The following is a 21,030-nucleotide window of genomic DNA, read 5'->3' on the forward strand; positions in this document are numbered from 1 at the left end:
CATGCCATGTGGATTCTAAATCGAAGTCTTACTGTGAGGGGAAGAGATGGTCTCCTTTAAGTGCAAGGACTTTTGGTTATACTTTGAACCAGTGGGAATGACCTTGGAGTTGGACTTGAGAGAGTCGGTGGAGGGTAGAGGGGGTTCAGGGTCTATTGATGCAGGATGGGCTATGATGTCAAAGCTGTTTCTGGTAGATGGCATGTATGGGTTGACTGGAAGAGTTTTGGATTGAGATGTAGGTTTTTTATGATTTTTTTTCCAATGTTTTACCCTGGTGAAACCCTTAGAGTCAAGTTTATTTGTGGAGGTACAGAATCTAGGTTTGACATTTAGTGGGCAGTCTCAAAAGAGATCACAAAGGGAATGACATTTTCTACACTTGACAGGAACATGTTCATAATCTATTGCTTGAACCCACTCAAAATCATCATGAAATAAACTTACCGTATCTGGTAGAGCATTACTCAAAGCGGGTAGATGCAGATTCTGGCATAGAAAGTGTACCTTTTGAGCTTTGTCTCTTCTTTCATTTTGATAAACTCCCCTAACCCATTTCCTATATCTTTCAGAGAATCTTCATCCCAATATTCCAGCGGGAGGGAGTATAGATGAATCCATACTGGTGCCCAGCTTAGATCCTCTTTGTCACGGCTAAATCTCTCAATCCATTATCTCAGATATAGACCCGCAACATTGAAGAAATAGGGTCCTCCATCGATTACCCTATTTCTGTCTTCTACACAGTTAAAAACCACCTTGAAAAAACATTTTGGTCCCAGTTGCAGTGTAATGTGCCCTGCAAGGCCCTCTCTGTGGGCCACAGGCCAATAAATTTCCCTATTAATGCATGATCCTTCATGTATTGGATTTGAGCATTGATTCTTTGACTGGGAAGTTCAATCTTTGGCCTTACTACTACGATAAGTTTGCAGTTAGATGATGCTGCTTTAGGACCTCCATTGGTTTCTGCGTTAGCCGCTTATGTGTTCTGGTTCGTTTTCGCTTCTTCCTATGCCTTTTTTTCTCTTTGGTTGTTCTGATTTGCCTACTCTGTCCAGTCGTTCTACTATTCCCCATCTGTTGTTCCGTCATTGATCGGCTGATTTGGAGGTTCTGTCTGATCATTGGGCGGGGCATGGGTTCCCCCCCGGGAGGAAATCCATATCGAGAGCTCTATTTGGTATTCTTATGAAGATGTCAGTGCTTGTAGTTCTATTGTTAAAGGGGCATAGAGGTCACAACAGGTCTGTAGTTGCAGTGTCTGACACAAACCCTAAATTTCCATTACTGAGGCTTCCGTCATCTACTGCAATTCTCACCTTAATAAATATATTAATTTAATTAAATATATCTATTAAATTTAAATTTAAATGTATTAATTGAATAAATCTATTAAAACAAGTACTTCCAGACATGACAATCGAACCCAATTAGTATTGATTTCAAAGTGTTTATGAGCATATTGAAAGGAAAAACATTAAATATATTAATTGAATCTAAATCAAAGGCAGTTTTTGAAGAACTTTGTTGGGTTATATTTGTTTGCTTTTCTGTTTGCTTTCCTTTAGGTTTTACCCAAATTTTTGAGGGCAAAATCAAGTCATTCTGATGTAATCAATGAAGATTTTTTCTTGGGTTTTCTTATTTGTTATTTTGAAGCTAAAAGAGTTTCCATGGGAAGGGTTTCGATACTAGGATCTTTGTTGGCACTCTCTACTACTTCTGTAGGGGCGTTATTACTTTTATATGTGTATGAGGTGCACTAATCTAATCTTTTTCTGATCCTCCCACTTGTTTGATGTTTACCTCCACTCCTCCACTATTTTGTCTTTCGTCACTGATATTTTCTTGATTTTTGAAGTCACTCCCTCTCACTTGAGGTTCCATCTATGTCCTTTATTATTCTAGTGGTTGACTGGACATTGACAATCTCCCCTCCTCCGTCCCCTTAGCAATGTTTCACATCCTCACATCTGAGGTATTTCACATTGTGATCATTTTTCTCATTTTCTTATACATACTATATTCCATCATCTCTGACCAATTGAGCTTATTTAGAAGGATACAACATGCGTTTGTGGGTTGACATCCTTAAAATTACATACCCCACTACGAACCGAGAACATGGTTCCTGTATAGAGACCACAAATTACTCCACACTCTAGTGAAGTTGGATTGATACTTTTATTATCTCCAGACCCTACAAAAACTTTGGTGCCCGGTGTTGCAACAAGTGATGGGCGTACTTGGGATGTTGTTGCACGACATGATATCTCCATCAATTTTCTAGTTTTTAGTTAGGACTATCCATGGTTAGCACTGAAACTAGTGGCTAGGGTGGTGCAATTTTTCTGGCAGCAATACTAGATTTTTGTGCATATTCCATCCCCATCACATAACAATCAAAATTTATGATTGTTACAAATTTTCTGATGGTTGTGTTCACACGGTCGAGGCGGGCATATTTTCGATGCAACGTCATTTCAGATTATTTCTCTGCATTCTGTAGTCATCTCATTCCAATTATCAAACATCCTTTATGAGCAGGGGTTCATATTTTTGGATGTTTATATCTATTTTTATTAAATTTCAAAATTGGGATGTGAAGCTGTGATGGGGTGGTTGGTGCAGTATATGTTGCAGGTGCTAGGTGCTCCATAACCTAGGTTGTGATGGGAATTGTATCTATCGTATCTTCTCTTGATTATTTTTTTAATTACCAATGATATGTAGCTTCTCCCTTTTTCCCTTCCTAGCATCAACTCAACTTTATTACACCTAACCTTGCCACATAGTTTTTCCTACCTACTCTAACCTTACGTGCTGGATTGGCCACCTGACATCCACGTATTTCCTATCGGGGTATATGGACCCACCATAGCTTTTCAAATCTGACACCTCAGAGCATGAGGCATACATTTGTGCCATCCTGATGGCTGAGGAAGCATGCCCTACTGGCCAAAAACTGGCCCCACGACCTATTCCATGCCATCCACATTGGGATGAGGGGGGACATGAGAATTACAATTTGGTGGGGTTACATATTAATGCCACATGACACAGGGGGGACTACACAAGTGTTGCACATGCAGATCCTCCATTGTTTACCCAGCAACACGCTAACTCTCGTGGGCCTAAGACCAAATGAAGACGTCGAGTGGTTGGGACATCTCCATAGATGCAATTATTAAGTTTTGGTTACAATGTGCTCCTGGGCTCGGTGATCAACATTCAGAAATGTGCCTTGGTTGCTCGCTGATACTTCACCAACATACAGGAGAACGAGATGAGGAATTGGGTGATGACTAAGTGGAAATCTCTCCTCATTTACATGCCTACAGTGAGTCGTCTCATGAATTCCTGGTACAATTTTCACTTTTTACATCAAGAGGATATGGACAAAATATTCAAGTCGCCATGGGTGTGCTGGCATGGGATTTTATCAATTCATCCATGGTATGTTGGATTTAACCCACGCAGGGATATCCTCCATAACAAGTTGATCTGGGTTAAAATGTCTGGTCTTCCCATCAAATTATAGATGAGAAGGGTTTTTACTGACATTGGAAACGTTATTATAAAATTCATCTATGAAAACCCAAAGTGTTTGGGGGCCAGAGAAAAATGGGTTGCCTAGATCTTACTTGAGAGGGGTTTCTCCGAGGGACTCCTTGAGCACATTGATTTGGTTTGGAACAATATCCACATTTATCAGAGGATGGATTTATAGTGCATTCCCTTCCACTCTCTAATTTTCCACCACATTGGACATCTCATGGCACAATGGCCTTGGAGGAAGAAGGTTATGTCTGACGTGGCTCGGACCTAGATGGACGATGCACAGGTGGAGGTTTTGCTACATGGTGGTTGGAATGAGGGTACCAATTGGTCCAAAGGAAAACCACGACAACAAATTTTAGGTACCCCTCATTTCAAACTTCCTACTTCTTTTGGTATGAGATCCTTGGATTACCCATCCTGTACCTCTGCATTCTCTAAGTCATCCTTCCCTCACATGACCCCTTTGAATTCCACTAACTTAGACTATATACTTTCGGCTAAATTCCCTCTGTTACCAGAATAACCACCTATCCCCCTGAGTTTTCCCCCGCACCGTATGCTGGTGTTTCCACCACAACTGTCCCTGGCACCTATATGGGCCACTGAACATTCGACATCCCCTCCACGCCGCACTATTCTGGCATTGCCTGATAATACTCTACTCCCTAGAAACTCGACTTCCTGTGAATCACCAGTCCCCTGGGTCACCTATACCCTCCTACATATAATTCCTACTTTCCAATCCGGCCCTTGACCTAAAATCATTAACTATCCATCGGCATAACCCTCAGACTTCTCTCAAGATTAGCCCCAATTCAGCTCTTAAAATCACAATGAGATGCGGGGATAAAGAAGACAACAAACATTTTTGTGGGAGGCCCAAGATCATGCCATTTTCTTTTTCTAATTCTTCCTCCCTCGTCGCCATATCTATTAGCTCCACCTTTGATCCTGAGGCCCTTAGAGAAATGTAGCCCGACCTCTAGGCGACATGACTGTATGCCTTTCCCTCAACATGCAGGGTCTGAGGGACTCGCATAAATACCTTTCCCTCCGAGACTTTTTGTTTCTGTTGATCCACACATTATTCTATTACAACAATCCATGACTAATGCTCAGAAAGTGTTAGAGTATTTTAGGAAAATGCTACATGACTAGAATATGGTGGTTGTTTACTCTCTTGGTCTCTCAAGGGGACTGGCAGCATTGTGGAATCCGAGATGGGTGAAGTTCAAGGCATATAGTTGTTTCGCTGGTATTTTTCTCTTTGGTAGACTAAGGGTACTGGTGGGACGTTTCCACATCATTTACATATATGATCTGTATTGGGATTGAGCTACATTTTGGGACAGACTAGAGGCTACTGATATGTTAGGAAACTAGCTCACAAAAAGATAGAAATGATAGATCAACGCCTTTGAATTTAGCCTCTTTGAGGGGGAAACCTCCTTTACATTACACAACTGAACAATTCTTGGATGATACAAATGACTAAACCTCCCTTCTATATATAGGAGTCTAAGGGGTCACAATATAATCAAGCTGACCTAATAGTAATAACATTAGGGCACAACAATAAGAATAGTGGGTTTCTATGGGGCACACTAATAACAATATGGGGACAATAGGGGCACATTAATAACAATAAGGGATACAATGACATTAGTAATGGGCGAATCACTAGTATTATAGGGACCTAACATGACCCTTTCCTTCCGAAAAGCATTGTCCTCACCTCTTGAGTAGTTATGGATTCTTCTGTATAAAATTCTCATCCTCCCATGTGGAATCTTCAATGGATAAGTTCTTCCACTTGATGAGATAATCCGAAATTGATTGATTTTGTAGTTGTCGAGTTCTTTTTTCTGTGATTGCTTCCGGTTCCAATATGATTTTTCTTTCCTTGTCAAGTTCTGGCAATATTGTTTGAACTAGGAGCTTTCACCTATGGCCTTATTTAAACATGAAACATGGAAAACTGGGTGCACTCGGGAAGCTGCAGGAAGCTCCAATTTGTATGCCATAGTACAAATATTTTGCAACGCCTTGTATGGACCATAATACTTTGGTGATAATTTCTTATCCTTCATAGCTTTCTTGAGGGACATTTGTTTATATGGTTGTAGCCATAGGAACACTAAGTCACCTACATCAAAACTTCTTTCGCTGCGATGTCGATTTGCATGTTGTTTCATTCTATTCTGCACCAACGTGAGGTTATCCTTTAAGAGTTGGAGAACTTTTTTTGATGCTTGATGTGATGTTCCACTGCTTGAACCTTGGAATTTTCTCTTAAATATGATGTGATGGATGGTGGATGATATCCATAAACTGCCATAAATGGGGTCATTTTTGCTGCAGTATGGAAGGAAGTGTTATACCACCATTCAACTAGAGGCAACCATTTGACCCATTGTTTCTTTTTATCAGATACAAAGCAATGAAGATATCCTTTCAAACATTTGTTTACTATCTCAGTTTGCCAATCAGATTGAGGATGATAAGATGAACTATGAGCTAACTGAGCACCGAGACAAGAAAATAATTTTATTCAAAAATTTCCAGTGAAAATGGGATCTCTGTCACTTACAATAATCTTTGGGTTTCCATGTAGCTTTTGAAGTGTTTCCATAAATGCAGTAGAAACTATACAGACTTTTAATGGATGCGATAATGCACAAAAGTGTGCATACTTCGTAAGTTTGTCAACTACCACCATGATGACACTCTTTCCTTCGGACTTGGGTAAACCTATGATAAAACCCATTGAAACCTCCTCCCAACATTGGCTTGGAATGGATAAAGGTTGTGATAGAACTGGGGTCTTAATTGTTTCAACTTTATTTTGTTGGCAAGCCACACATTCCACCACAAACTTTTGAATATCTAATTTAAGGCTATCCCAAAAAAAATCCTTCTTAATCCTGTGGTAAGTTTTTAAAAATCCTGAGTGCCCTCCTAAGGGAGAAGTGTGCAATTCCATAAGAATATTTTGTTTGAGTTGGGAATTCTTACATAGGTATAAGCGATCTTTGTACCATAACGAATCATTTTTCCAACTAAATGTATCAGATGTACTGGGATCTTGTTGTAACTTTTGAATGAGTTCCCACACTTCTTCATCATCCTTTGATTCATCCCTTACTTCGTTTATCCAATCTGGTTAGATAATAGAAATGGCACACAACAATGCTTCCACATCCTGATCCTTTCTTGAGAGTGCATCTTCCATAATATTTTGCTTCCCTTTTTTGGATTATTTCAAAGCCCTAACCCAACATCTTTGTGACCCATTTTTGTTGCTCTTAAGAGGATAATATTTTTTCTAAAAAGTATTTAAGACTATCGTGATCCGTTTTTACCTTGAAGTGTCTTCCCATTAGGTAGGGTGGCCATTTCTTAAGTGCATGTAGTATTTCCAACATTTCCTTCTCATAAATAGCTTTGTGTAAATACTTTCCTTTGATTGGATGACTTTCCAAAGTAATGGGTCTTTCATATTGCATTAAAACAACACCAATTCCATTTCTTGAAGCATCGCATTCCACAATAAAGGATTTTTCAAGTCCGACGTAGCTAAGACTAGTGCTTCGCACATTGCCTCTTTAAGATGTTTGAAGGCCTTTGTTTCTTCTCGAGCCCATGAAAATGCATCTTTCTTCAATAATGTTGTTAAAGGTGCTACTATTCTCCCATAATTCTTAACAAAATTGCAATCATACCCTGTCAACCCGAGAAATCCTCGCAGATTCTTTATGGATGCGGGATTTTCCATTCCTTAATGGCTTTAATTTTGCTAGGGTCTACCTTAACACCTTCATGAGATACAATATGACCTAGATATTCCACCTCTTGTACTCCAAAGAAACATTTGGAGCTTTTTGCATATAATTGTTTCTCCTTCAATAGTTTGAGCACCCTGTCAACATGTTCAACATGATCCTTCCAAGACTTTCTATAGATTAGTATATCATCAAAAAATACTAACACAAATTTTCTAAGGGTTTGAAAATGGAATTCATCAAACCATGAAATGTAGAAGGTGCATTGGTAAGGCCAAAAGGCATGAAAAAAACTTCATAATGCCCCTCATGAGTTCTAAATGTTGTTTTCTGAATGTCTTTAGTCTTCATTTTGATTTGATGACATCCTGAACGCAGATCCAATTTGGTGAAGTAAATTGATCCATGCAACTCATCCAATAATTCATCAATGACAGGTATGGTAAATTTATCTTTAATAGTGATCTTGTTGATATCCCTATAATCTGGACACATGCGCCATGATCCATCCTTCTTGTGCACCAATACTACTGGAGCAGAGAAAGAACTTTGACTAGGTTGAATTATACCAGCCTCTAGTAATTCTGCAACCATACGTTCAATTTCACTATTTTTGGCATAGGGATATCTGTACAGCCTGATGTTTGGAGAAAAAATTCCTGGAATCAAATGAATAGCATGATCATGATTACAAATAGGTGGGAGGCCTGTGGGAGTCTCAAATACCTTGGAATGATTGTCCAAGACTTTTTGGAGATCTGGAGAAATATATGATTTCAATTTGGGAACCTCTAGCGAACATAATTGTGCAATTACACCTCGTTGTTCCTTCTTTAGAAGATTTGTCATACCGTTAGAGCTGATTATCTTTCTCGGTTTCCCTGCAATACCCCTTAATTCAACCTCCTTTCCTTCCGTGCAGGATTTCATGAAAAGTTCTTAAAAATTAAAAGCTATTGTACCCAAGGATTATAGCCACTGGACTCCTAGTACAACATCAACACCACCCATTGGAATGTAAAGCATTGGGCTATTCAATACATATTCTCCCATGGATAGCTTCATATTATGGCACTTTCTAGAGCAATTTATGGTTCCTCCACTTGCAACCATCACTTGACACTCTGGTGTTGGATATAGGAAGCAATTCAATTCCTTGTCTATCTTACAATGAATAAAATTATGGGTACTTCCCGAATCAATCAACAGTATTACCTTTTTCTTCTTGATATGTCCTTCTATCTTGATAGTTTGAGGAGTGGTAATTCCAACCAATGCATTACAAGATATGGCCGACTTCATTTATTCTTTATCTAGGGTTTGTTCCTAGAGTATATCCTCTTCTTTTGACATTTCTTGTTCCTTTTCTTCCTCCTCTTCACAATCTATGTAGAATAATTTCTTCTCAGCACGCTTATGACCTTTAGTGTATTTGTTATCACAACTGTAACAAAGACCTTTTTCTCTTTTTTCTTCCAATTTTTGTGGTGTCAGCCTTGTAGGTTGTGGAAGGCTAGTGGCAACAACACTTCCATCTTTATAGTTGTGAGTGGTAGGCTTCCTGGTTGCCATAATTTTGGTTTCTATTTTTCTTGCTAACCTGAATGCCTTCTCCAATGAATCAGGTTCCCAAAGGTGAACCTCATGTTGGATATTATCCTTTAAAGTCCCTATGAACACATCAATCGTATGCTCCTCTGGAATATATTTTACCGTTATGTTCAATTTTTGGAAGTCCTCAATGTGCTCCATCATTAAACCCTTTTGTTTTATATTTATCAATTGGCTAAACAAGGTCTTGCTTTTTGTGTCCTCATAATGTGCTCTCATTTCTTCCATAAAAATTTCCCAAGTGACAATTTGTTTACAAGAGCAAAGCCATTGATACCATACAAACTGAATTGGTTCCAAATATAAAGTTGCAATACGTACCTTTTGTGTGTTTTCCACAATATGTAGATCGAAAAATTGCTCCATCTGTAGTATCCATCTTCCAGGATCCTTGCAATCAAACTTCCTCATATCGATCTTTGGAACATGGTGGGTCTTCAATCCAACATTAGATTCTATGAAATCATGATTAACATTTCTTTTGTTTTCATTAATAGTTTTCTTTTCTACCCTTTCACCATTAGTAACCATTTCTTGTAGCAAATTATTCAAATTTATCTTCAATTCTTCCATCTTAGCGTCCATGCCATTCATCATAGCATCCATGCCATCCATATTAACTTGCATGCCATTCATATTAGCTTCCACGCCATTCATCTTGGCTTCAGTTACCTTTTGTGAGAGTGAAATTTGTTGTACGTGGTCTTGTAATTTTGATATATCATGTTGCATTTCTTCCTCTTCTTCATGAGTCATGCTAGAGCTTTCAGGTTTCTTACTAGGTGTTTCCATTTTCTTTCTTTGGGGCATTAGTTAAAGTTAATAATTCTTCACTATTCCCTTTGAATTCCTTCAAACAAATTTTTCGAACCAATCTTATGCAAAATTTAAAAAAAACTACACACTTTTTTTTCACTTTGTAAGAGCTCGATATTGAATCCGTTGTATCTCTGTAACTTCAGATCTCGAATATCTGAAATCATGTCTTGCAGTAGCACTTTGAGTCCTCTTTCTAACCCCACAATTCTGATCAATATTGGCTTCTCCAAGGAAGACTTATGCCAAATCTCCCACAATGACCTGATTATAGACTAGTTCAATGGAGCGAACTTGTATGAAGTGTCACGTGTCACTGTTTCAACCTCAGTACCTGAAACTAATATACAGAAGACTAGAGGCTATCCTCTTTCTAAAACTTCTTACGAAATCTCAATCTGATGCTTAGAAAAAAAGTTATGATAATTTTCCCTAGGTCACTTATTTGGAATGTAATTCGGGAGTCTGCAAAAACCCTAACTTCCTCAAATCATATCTCCAAAACTGTAGCGAGACAAGCTCTGAAATTCAGACCCGAAGTTCATAATGATTTCGGCTCAAATGGAATTTGTTTTAGCTTTGTAAACATCGCAAGATAAAATTTATAGCGAAAATTCCATGATGACTTGTTGGGAGCAGCGAAACCCTAGAATCCAAAGCTCTCATACCAAATGTTAGGAAACCAGCTCACAAAAAGATAGAAAAGATGGATCAACGCCTTAGAATTCATCCTCTTCGAGGGGGCAACCTCCTTTACATTACACAAATGAAAAATTCTTGGATGATACAAATGACTAAACCTCCCTTCTATATATAGGAGTCTAAGGGGTCACAATATAATCAAGCCGACTTAACAGTAATAACATAAGGGCACAACAATAACAAAATTGGGTTTCTATGGGGCACACTAATAACAATATGCGGACAATATGGGCACAATAATAACAATAAGGGATACATTGACAATAGTAATGCGGGAATCACTAGTATTATAGGGACCTAACATGGTATCCTTAAAATTCGATCCCTCATTGTGGCTTGGGATTTAAATTCCACCATTGTGCAGAACGAATGCTGGGGCTCGACACGCGGAATGGATCCCCTTGCTGATAGACTAAAATCAATTTTCTCTCATCATAACCTAATGGACATTAGACCATAGAAAATGGTTCCCACCTAGCACAATGGTAGGGATGGAACACATCACATTGCCAAGCCACTTGATAGATTCCTCGTACATGAAGATCTACTAGAGAGAATGGGCCTGCTTCAATCAGAGGTCATGAAAACATACATTTTCGACCTCTTGCCCATCACTTTATTATGGAGGAGGGAGGAGTTGATATTGGACATGCCTTTCAAATTCAAACATATCTGACTAGAAGATGATAATTTTATTTCCGAGATTTGGGATTTCTGGACTCAATACAGGGATACAAATAATCCCCCCATGTAGGTTATTTTTGGGAAGCTACACGGATTAGAAAAAGGAGGTAAGGAAATGGGAACACAGGAAGAAAAAAAATATGATTAAGGAGCTAGCAGACATTAAAGTGGAGCAGGAAAGACTAGGTCAGTCACTGGATGTGGGGAACCCTACCACATAACTCATTAATAACATCAAAGACCTGGAGGTGAAGAAACAAAAAATATTACATGTACAGGAAGTTAGTTGGAGGTTAAAAAGCAGGGCATTGCGCTTAAAGGAGGGGAATAGGAACACAAAATTTTTCCACAGATATGCCAATTTTTTAGGACAAGTTAATACCATTTGGGGTATTAACGACTCTAGTGGTAGCATGGTACGTAGTCTACCTGAGATCGAGCAGGAAGCTATAACATTCTTCAAGGATGCCTACAAAACAAGAGAAGGCACTTGTATTATGGACCAAATCTAGGGGTCTGATTCATATTCAACCATGTTTGGTTCAAATAAGAATGAGGAATTATATATGGCTGTAAATTTAAAGGAGGTCCACACTATCCTTAAATATTTCACCAAGGATAAATGGCGAGGCCCAAATGGATGGACGGTCGAGCTCTTCTTGCATTTTTTTTGTCTAATGGGACCAGACTTAGAGTATATGGTTGAAAAGTCTAGACTGGGAGGACACATCACTAGGGAAATCAACTCCATGTACATTGCACTTATTCCAAAACATGGTGACTCATGGGTTTTCAATGACTATAGGCCCATATCTTTATGAAACCTGGTATACAAACTGAGCTCAAAGATCATTGCACTCAGAATTAAGAATACATTATCCACATACGTCTCCCTCAAGCAATATGGTTTCGTATAGGACAGACAGATTCATGATGTGGTTGCAAGGACACGAGAATGCATGCATTCCATCCACATAAAGAAGATGAAAGCTATTGTCATGAAGGTGGATCTGTAAAAATCTTATGACAATGTTGATTGGACATACCTATGCATTGTTTTACACAAAATTGGCTTCCAAATGCACAAAATTGAGTGGATAATGGCTTGTTTTACCACTGTGAGATATGTAGTCATTATTAATGGATATCCTACAAGATACTTTGGGGCAAGTAGAGGACTATGACAGGGATGCTTATTGTCCGCGTTTATTTTTATTCTGACCATGGATGAACTCAGCCACAAAATTAAAAATGCCTACTTGGGGGGTGATTTTCGAGCACTCATTGTGGGTCGAGGCATTAGGATCTGACACAGCCTTTTTGTAGATGACATTCTTGTATTTGGTATGATATCCATGCTTATGTGGGAAACCATACATAACATATTTTATAGGTTTGGCAGCACTTCAGCGCTACTTATGAACAACGAAAAATCAATGCTACTATATGGGCAGGGGAAACATGAGGATATTGAACATATTGCAAACCTTTTTGGTGTGGAATAAAAATCGATCACCTTGGGTTTGAAATATTTGGGTTTCAGTATTAAGCCAAATAATTATAGGTACAATGACTAGTTATGGATTGTCAATAGATTCCACAAAAAGATCTGGATGGGAACATAGATTCTTAACTCTTAGAGGCAGAGTTACCCGCACACAGTTGGTCCTGCAACAATTAGCGGTATATTGCCCACATATTTACTATCTCCCTTCCACTATCATTTCAAAAATAAATAGGATAACGACAAAGTTTATTTGGGCTAGATCTGGAAAATCCTTCAAATTCCACCTCACAAAGATGGAAAAGCTCTCCAGGCCTAAGTGTTTAGGAGGTTGGGGTATGTTGAATATAAAACTGTTTGGTTGGGTCCTTCTAATTAAATCTTTATGGCGAGGATTATTCGGTAAATTCCTATGGGTAGATGCCATCACATCCAAATATCTCAATGGAATAAAGGTCACACACTAGATAAGGGAGAGAATTATTGGGAAACTGATTAGATCCACCATATGGGCAGCTTCAATAAGGTAAAATTATGGATTTTAAAATGGGCATGTTGGATATTTGGCTCGGGGAAGGAGATTATCATAGGCTAGGATTGTATTCTGGGATCTGGGATTGAGATGCATTACTCTGATACTCTCACAACGCAACCTTAATTCCAAAGGGTACTTTTTCTTTGCTCGAGCTATCCAAACATGGGCAGGGATCATTCCAATATAGAAGAAGGTAGAGGAAACTGGATTGACAAGGGAGGTGGTTGGGGCCTCAGAAAGAATTCTTGATGTGATGTGTAATTCTAGTATTTGCAAAGCCGAGATCGACCATTAGATTGAATGGGAGGGTAAATTGCAATGAGGCTCTATCTCTATCTTTAATACCTACTTTTTCATTTGCAATTGTATACATAGCACACAGAACATTTGTTGGTTTACCATATGGAACGTATAGATCCCAATCAATATCATTTTATACACTTGTCTTGTATGGAAGAATAAGACACTGACTTAGGAAAATCTAAGGAAGAGAGGCATAAATGGACCTGGACTATGTGTTCTTTGCACGGGGGAGGAGGAGAGAAATTCGCACATCCTATTATCTTCCCTAGTTGTTGTACAAGGGTAGACTAAGACCTCTGTTTTAATCTCTTTCACTCATAATGCACATGTTTCTATAGAAGCATGCTTGATATGGAGGAGTAGATAGGTCAAATATAGGATGGCAATACCCCTGGTGATATTTTGGGAAATCTGGAAGGCAAGAAATTATATTATTTTTTAGGGAAAAACACTCAATGTGGACCAGATTATCAACAACATTCTAACATGGCTGAGACCACTTCTGTTGTCCAATATTGTGCCTCATTTAGCCTCACATAGAAAAAATGGCCCGCACATATCCTTATTGGTCGGTTTCTTTGATGGTGCTCAACAGGGAGGTATATGTGGATGCGAGGGGTGGATTCGCATCGATCAAAACCAACAATATAGAATCCATTAGGAAAGAGATAGGGGACTAACATGAAAGATGAAGCAATTGAACTTTGGTGATTATTATGGTTCGCTAGTTTCCTGGATATTCAAAGACTAAAGATCTATGGTGACTCACAGGCCATTATCAACCATGTGCTGGGAATTTCCACTATCTCACATCCACATCTACAAGGTTGGCTCTGGAACATCATTTATCTCAAGGGCACATTCCAAAAAGTTTCTATACAACGCATCCATAGATAACACAATACGATCCCATATGCCATGTCCAAGTATAATGTCCAAGATGGGTATAATGGCGTCCACTGAAAGTTTTAATATTACTCTGGAAATGGATGGTTTCTCGATCGATATTGGATACATGCCACTCCCCTAAAGATGGTCTATTGCTGGTTTTTTATGTTATTGTGCTTGCCCTTTCTATCACACTACATGGTCACATATGCCAACGTACTCTTTATTTGCTTATGCTCTTTCTTTTTCTGTTCGTGGACTTATGATGGACTATCTATTGTTTTTTGGTACTGATATTGGGGCTAATATTTGGGATTCATGTGTGGGCCTGTAGCCTTGGAGGCCTTTCTCTTTGACTATTACTATCTTTTTTTTTATCATGGTTGCATTGCTCACAGGTTGTTTTCTCACAAACGACGAACTTGATATGAAGCTTCCTAAAAGACTAGATATACTGGTTTTTCCATATATTAATAAAACCAAAGTTTTTTGCCTTATAGAAAACAAAAAAAACATATAAACTATTTAACCTATGGAATAAATTCATTTTGTGTAATAGATTCATCTATTAATTAAATAAATCTATTAAATTTAAATTTAAATTCAAGTCTATTAATTGAATAAATCTATTAAGACAAGTACTTCTAAACAAAAGTTCTATGACAATCGAACCCAATTCGTATTCAGTTCAAACTGTTTATAGGCGTATTGAACGGAAAATCGATTTGATTAACTTAATTGAACAAATTGATTGAATAAAACTATTAATTAAAATTTAATAGATTAAGTTTAAACTTAAATCTAAATCTACTAAATTCAAATTTTTAAATATAAATATAAATTTAAATCTATTAATTTAATCCCAAATGGAAGGAAGTTTTTGAAGCAATTTCGTGGGTTATATTTTGTTGCTTTTCTGTTTGTTTTCATACACGCTTAGCCCAATTTTCTCAAGCCAAACTCGAGTCATTCGGAGGTAGTCTATGGATATTTTTACTTGGGTTTTCTCTCTGTTATTTTGAAGCTAAGCTAGTTTGGATGGCAAGGGTTTCGATACTGCGGCCTATAGATCGTCGTACCGTTCAGGACTAATGCAACCGCAACAACAATAATTCCTGCTTCGTTCCTCTCATGCATATCGATCATGTTACCTGGATAAATCTATTGATCGCACACCCTAGAGTTAAACTTTTTGGGAAAAACAGTGAACTGTCTTACGTTTCAATATTTCCATGCGATTTTCATGTTTTGACTCTTAGGCTAGAGATTTTTATTTGGGGCGTACTTAGGGCTTTTGTTCCAAGGATTTTCACTTGATATGGCCATTGAAAATTTTATTATAGGGCATTTATGTGGCAGTGATGAGAGATTCAAAAGTGGTTAAGACCACAACACGTTTTCTTAGGTGAGGCTTAGTGTTTCAAGCTGATTTTTTGTGTGGAAGTCTTTACATTCATACAAATATCACAAGAGAAGTTCTTTCGTCAAAACATTTCTGATTTTCTCTTGAGAATAAGTATACATGATATTCTCTCTTCAATAAGTCGTTGGTCCATCGATGGGAGTGCGACTAGAGTCACCTTCTTTCATGCCATTAAACATTAATCAAAGAACCCTAAGGTTTTGTAACAACTACCACCTAAAGGAAAGTAAGCCCAAATTTATTGAGGCAAAACAAAAGTCGTTGCTAAGCATGTTTCTTAGGTTATATCTTGTTCTTTTTCTTTTTGTTTACCTAGTCCACTATAGGTTGAACCACAATTTTTTTGCCAAAATCAAGGCCTATATGGTTGAGTTTTAGGCAATTATTATTCATATAATAGAACATGTGAATCTAGCTGAGTTCACTCATATTCTATCACATAATAATCAAATTGTTTATAGGCGTATTCAATTACGAAGAAATTAACAAATATGGAGAAGATTGATGAAATAGCAATAGGTTTCTAGGTTAGTTTACAATCATAATTAAAAGTACTTGGAAATGAATGAGGGATAAAATTTATGTGAGAACCGAGGCGGGGCTAAATTCTTCAAATCAAATTGAACCTAAAATCCAACGGGGATACTTCATCCAAACAAACTTCTCTATCAAATCCATCTGGAAAACATGCATATCAAATCAAATCTATTAAACCCTCATAAAATAAAACCCTAATAAAATTTATGAAGATAAAAAGAATTGAATGATGAACCTTGAACCTGTATGTTGATGACGCAGAACTTCTTTATCAAAAGGAAATTTCATGAACACCAATATCTGCAAATGTGTTGAATTTCTTTTCACACTGAGCTCATTTCGTTTTGTATGAAGTTGCTCATGTGAAATTTGAATCGCAATAGTTTCAATTTAACGTTATGAAATAAAACACAAAAATATCCATGATTGTATAGTTCTAACGGTAAACATAAATGTTGTTATTCATACCAAAATTCATTATTTGCTAAATATGAAAATATTAAGATTACATTTATTAATTATTTAATGATATGATTTATATAAATATAATATGAAGATTACCTTCACAAATTAATTAATCTTATCATTTATATGATGATATTATATGAAACAATAATGATTGTTTTATTAATATAGTAAATTACAACACTGGTGATTATATGAAAAAATAATGATTGTTTTATTAATATAGTACATTACAACCCTGGTGTCACTTTATTATGGATGTCCTTTACAAGAATGGCCAGCAAATACGGCCTTGGATTTTTTTTAATGTTGGTTACATGCAAATCACGTTTTAATAATTTTTTATGTTTTTAATCTATTTTTTCCTCATTATCATATGTCGCGTTAAATTGCAGATATAGTTTTAATCATGCTTTTGTAAAAAATCAAAAATTTAAACAGAATTTAAACACCTAATCTGAAACAGACATAAAAAAATATTATCATTTACAATTTCATTCGTTAACGGAGTGACAACGACAAGGCATCTTTCAATTTAGATCATTCAACCTAAATATAGTATTTTATATATTTTATATTTATATTTTATTCTGTAAACTTAATTACCTAATAAGAGTATCTCAAATTAAATTTGTTAGGACACCAGCCAACATTATTTTTATAAAATAAACTATTATTAGTGCGGGTGAACACTCTATAAATACAATGCGCATGGGATACATCACTTATGCCCCCAACCTATATCTAAGGATTGGCAGCCGTCCTTCCAATTTAATAGGGTTTACGTTTAGACATTGGATGCTACCCTTCCAACGTCATAGGAGTCTACGATTAGACATACATCGAGAGGGGTTTTTCAATCTTATCTTTTGCGTAGGATACTATACCACGCCATGCACCCGCCTAGCAATGGGTAGGGCAATTAGAGCCACAACATTCAACTATACTACTTTTACTTCTACTCCGTTGCAGTAGAGACTCCCACTTAATACCTAATACCTTGGACCCACCACCAATTGCTTGGAAATTTCCAGGGATTTCTTTAGGGCACACCCGTGAGTACTTCACCGACCAGAGTATTTCACCTACCAGTCATGCGCAAAGAATATTATTTAACGATGAGGGGTAAGGGTTATCTATCCATTCCACTCTGGTTCTGCTCGGTCCCTTGTTCGTTCCTTTGCTCTATTTCCATCCAGTTTTGTTCCGGGGACACTTTCGCTGGATATATATCAAGCTTTCTTTCTTTTTCAGAGGTATCTTTAATACTAGTCTTTAGTTTCAGTGGTTTAATTTGTGAAACTTTATTTAACTGATAAGGAAAGGAGAGTTTCATGTGAGATCTTACAATCCTGTCTTAGGGATTTAGTCCAGTGGAGTACAATATATGTTGGTTTGGCTGTCACTTGCAAAAAATGCATTATTTAACTCGTATTGTTATCATTTGATTGCAGAGAATAGAACGAGGGTTCCACTAGTGCTTTTACCGATCCAGTGGTACTGCTCTGTCCATTCTACTAAGAAGCCCATTTTCAGAGGTATCGTGCAATAAAAGACATTATTTAACTGGTATCGTTATCATTGATTACAGAGAATAGAACAAGTTCGATTAGTGCTTTGACCGATCCAGTGGTGCTGCTCTGTTCATTCGTTTGCTCTGGTTCTGGGACACCATTTGCGGAATATTATTATATAAAGGTCACTTTAATACTCATCTTTAACTTCTGTGTAAATAAATTGTACTCAACTGATGAGATTATCAATAGGAGTCTTGTGAGTCATTTTACAAGGACGCCCTAGGATTTCAGTGCAGTGGAGGAATATATGATCACCCTTAGATTGGACAAAGATGTTAAGTAGGTGCTTCTCCCTAGTTCATAACAGATGTCACCTGTTGAAGTAAAAGTACACCCTTGCTAACCATATTAAGTTCCTCTGCAAAGGTACTTATGATACTCATCTAAATAGTTTATTCTGTAGCTTAATAAATCAATCAGTATCATGTGACCGTTTACAAGGCTGCCCTTAGGTTCAGTGAGCAGATCTACATTTGGCTGCACAAATGTTTTGAGAGTAACAGGTGTTAGCCAATAAAGTATTCGTAAAAGAGTTTAATTTACAAGAACTTCTGTGCTTCCTTTTTCCCAAAACTATTTTGGCATATCTTTCGAGTTATTTCAATTGCTTTCATTTTCTATGTATAGATCCATGCCTTTCGTCACGCAGCTGCAAAATAAATTGTGATTCGAGGTCATTTAGAACATCCGTGAGGCAGTGTATGCTTCTGCTTCAATTAGCTTTTCAGGCATCAAAAACTTTGGGATTTGGGGGAATTCAGAACGCTTCTGCATCAACTGGTCCATCCAACTGCAAAAGATATTGTGATTTGACGGCATTTAGAACATCCAGCAGCATGTTGAGCTTCTGCATCAACTGGTCCTTCTGGTCCACGTTGGGATCTGGTTTAGTCGACCAGGGGGAGATTTTCTCAATTAGCCCAGGTTCAGTTTTCAGCCCTTCTGTCACCCTCATCGCTGTGGAAATCCCCAGACCTACATCATGTCCCCAGAGTTTCGCACTCCTTCGCCCAATAGTGGCTGCTGTCTGCTTTCAAAAAAGAGGTTACGCATCATGTACGGTAAGCTTCCAGTGCCTAAAGTTCAGCATAACCTTGTATACTTTTTCTTTTATTATGGTGTTGAAATCGTTACAGAATAGGAATTGGGAATGCTTCCTGATCTCAAGCTCATATCTTGTAATTCAAAAGTTGAATATTTTACATGGTTTTGTTTCATGCTAATATTCATATGAAATGAAGTTACTAATTGTAAGCTTGATTTGGCCGATCAGATTACTCATGGCAGATCGTCTGAACACGGAGCCCAACAGCGACGGCGATGTGATCTTCACACCACCAGAGCTGGAGTTTGAGCAGACACCAGAGGAGTATGCTTCAAATCATGCTAATGTTCATGCTATGATGAATAACATTGATGAGGTGGCTCGGATTGACGTGGTGGATGGTGGGAATGAAGATAGTGCGCCATTAGATCCACAGCATGGCAGTCCGACATCTGAACTGCAGCCGGCAAACCTTGTAGACGACGGAAATCGACACAATTCGCAGTTAGAGGGAGATCATGCTAACCGTTCATATGGCATATACAAGTTATTAAATATTTATGCGGTGAGTCAGGCCGGGATTCTAGCTGCTGCGTCTTCTGCAAGGAGACGCAGGGAAGGGAGTCTATTCGTGCTGTCTGGGCTTGTGAGCACGGCAATTATTGCCGTTATCCTGCTCAAATTCTCTCAACAGTTCAGAGAACTCCCAAAGGAAGAATACCGCACTTGGATTGCACAAAAGGCTCCCATTGTTGTAATGTTAATGGCGGTGTCAGTATGCATCTTGCTCTCCTTCGCTTGACTCCTCTAGGCCAGCGTTAAGCGTGAATCCTAATAGTCTATCATGCTTAACTCAGTCGTTTGCCTTTAATTTGATACTCGTTGTGATTTTGCTTTTTTGTAATGGGTTATTTTGATAAATGACAAATGGATACTCTGTCCTTTTGCCTTTTTCTAATGGGTTATTTTGTGAAATGTCACATAAATACATCCACAACATCAATTATGAAATGGCTATCCATGGTTTGTGTATGAAGTACTACTTTTTGGGCAGAACGCTACGGATCTTTCATGTCAATTCAAGTAAGATGCATGGAAATCAAGAAATAAAATCGAAGGTATTCTTCTCTTGAAAAGAGGGAGACTTCAGCTCGCCTCTGGTCATCAGCTTCAGCACTTTCAGTTTTTTTTAAGCTCAATATGTTTTCTTCCGACTGTTAAAAGTGTAATTTCAACGCAGCCGAAAACCACCAAACAAAACCATCTACCTTGTTCGCACCGCCTTTTGGCAAAGGCTGTTTTTCCTTGGAGCCCTCCGAACACATTCAGGATGAGACACGCGTCCAGTGTACGAACCCCCCAAAACCATTTTCCCCGGACAGTAAAGTTCGTTTGTTTTACCCGAGGTTGGTGTGCGAACCTCGTTGGATCAGCCAAGTGATCTGGGCATGAAATCTTCACCGTCGATCTCCGGAAAGTGCACAGGCCCACGTCAAATCAATTTTTACGTGGAGTAAAAGGTCTATGGTTTGACCGCCGTGTAAGAAAAGTCATGGCTTTTAATGCTGTTCGTAATTGTTTGGTGGAGGCCTGT

The 21,030-nt window shown here is 37.9% G+C and overlaps 1 protein-coding gene across 1 annotated transcript; it reads left to right on the forward strand.

The window, feature by feature from the left end:
- The first annotated feature begins 19,312 nt into the window (after nucleotides 1-19,312).
- Nucleotides 19,313-20,394, forward strand: LOC149255645 (uncharacterized). Its single transcript, XM_089460546.1, has 2 exons — nucleotides 19,313-19,452; nucleotides 19,665-20,394. Exon 2 carries the CDS (start codon nucleotides 19,672-19,674, stop codon nucleotides 20,236-20,238), a length of 567 nt encoding a protein of 188 aa, XP_089316672.1. The 5' UTR covers nucleotides 19,313-19,452; nucleotides 19,665-19,671; the 3' UTR covers nucleotides 20,239-20,394.
- The last annotated feature ends 636 nt before the right edge of the window (nucleotides 20,395-21,030 follow it).

Source organism: Pinus tabuliformis, chromosome 7 (assembly GCF_031772625.1).
Source record: "Pinus tabuliformis cultivar Carrire ecotype Pingquan chromosome 7, CPIR1, whole genome shotgun sequence".
Lineage (NCBI taxonomy): Eukaryota > Viridiplantae > Streptophyta > Pinopsida > Pinales > Pinaceae > Pinus > Pinus tabuliformis.

What these genes read in the sequence shown, in the direction of transcription:
- LOC149255645 (XM_089460546.1), top strand. Translation starts at nt 19,672, where the DNA reads ATGGCAGATCGTCTGAACACGGAGCCCAACAGCGACGGCGATGTGATC.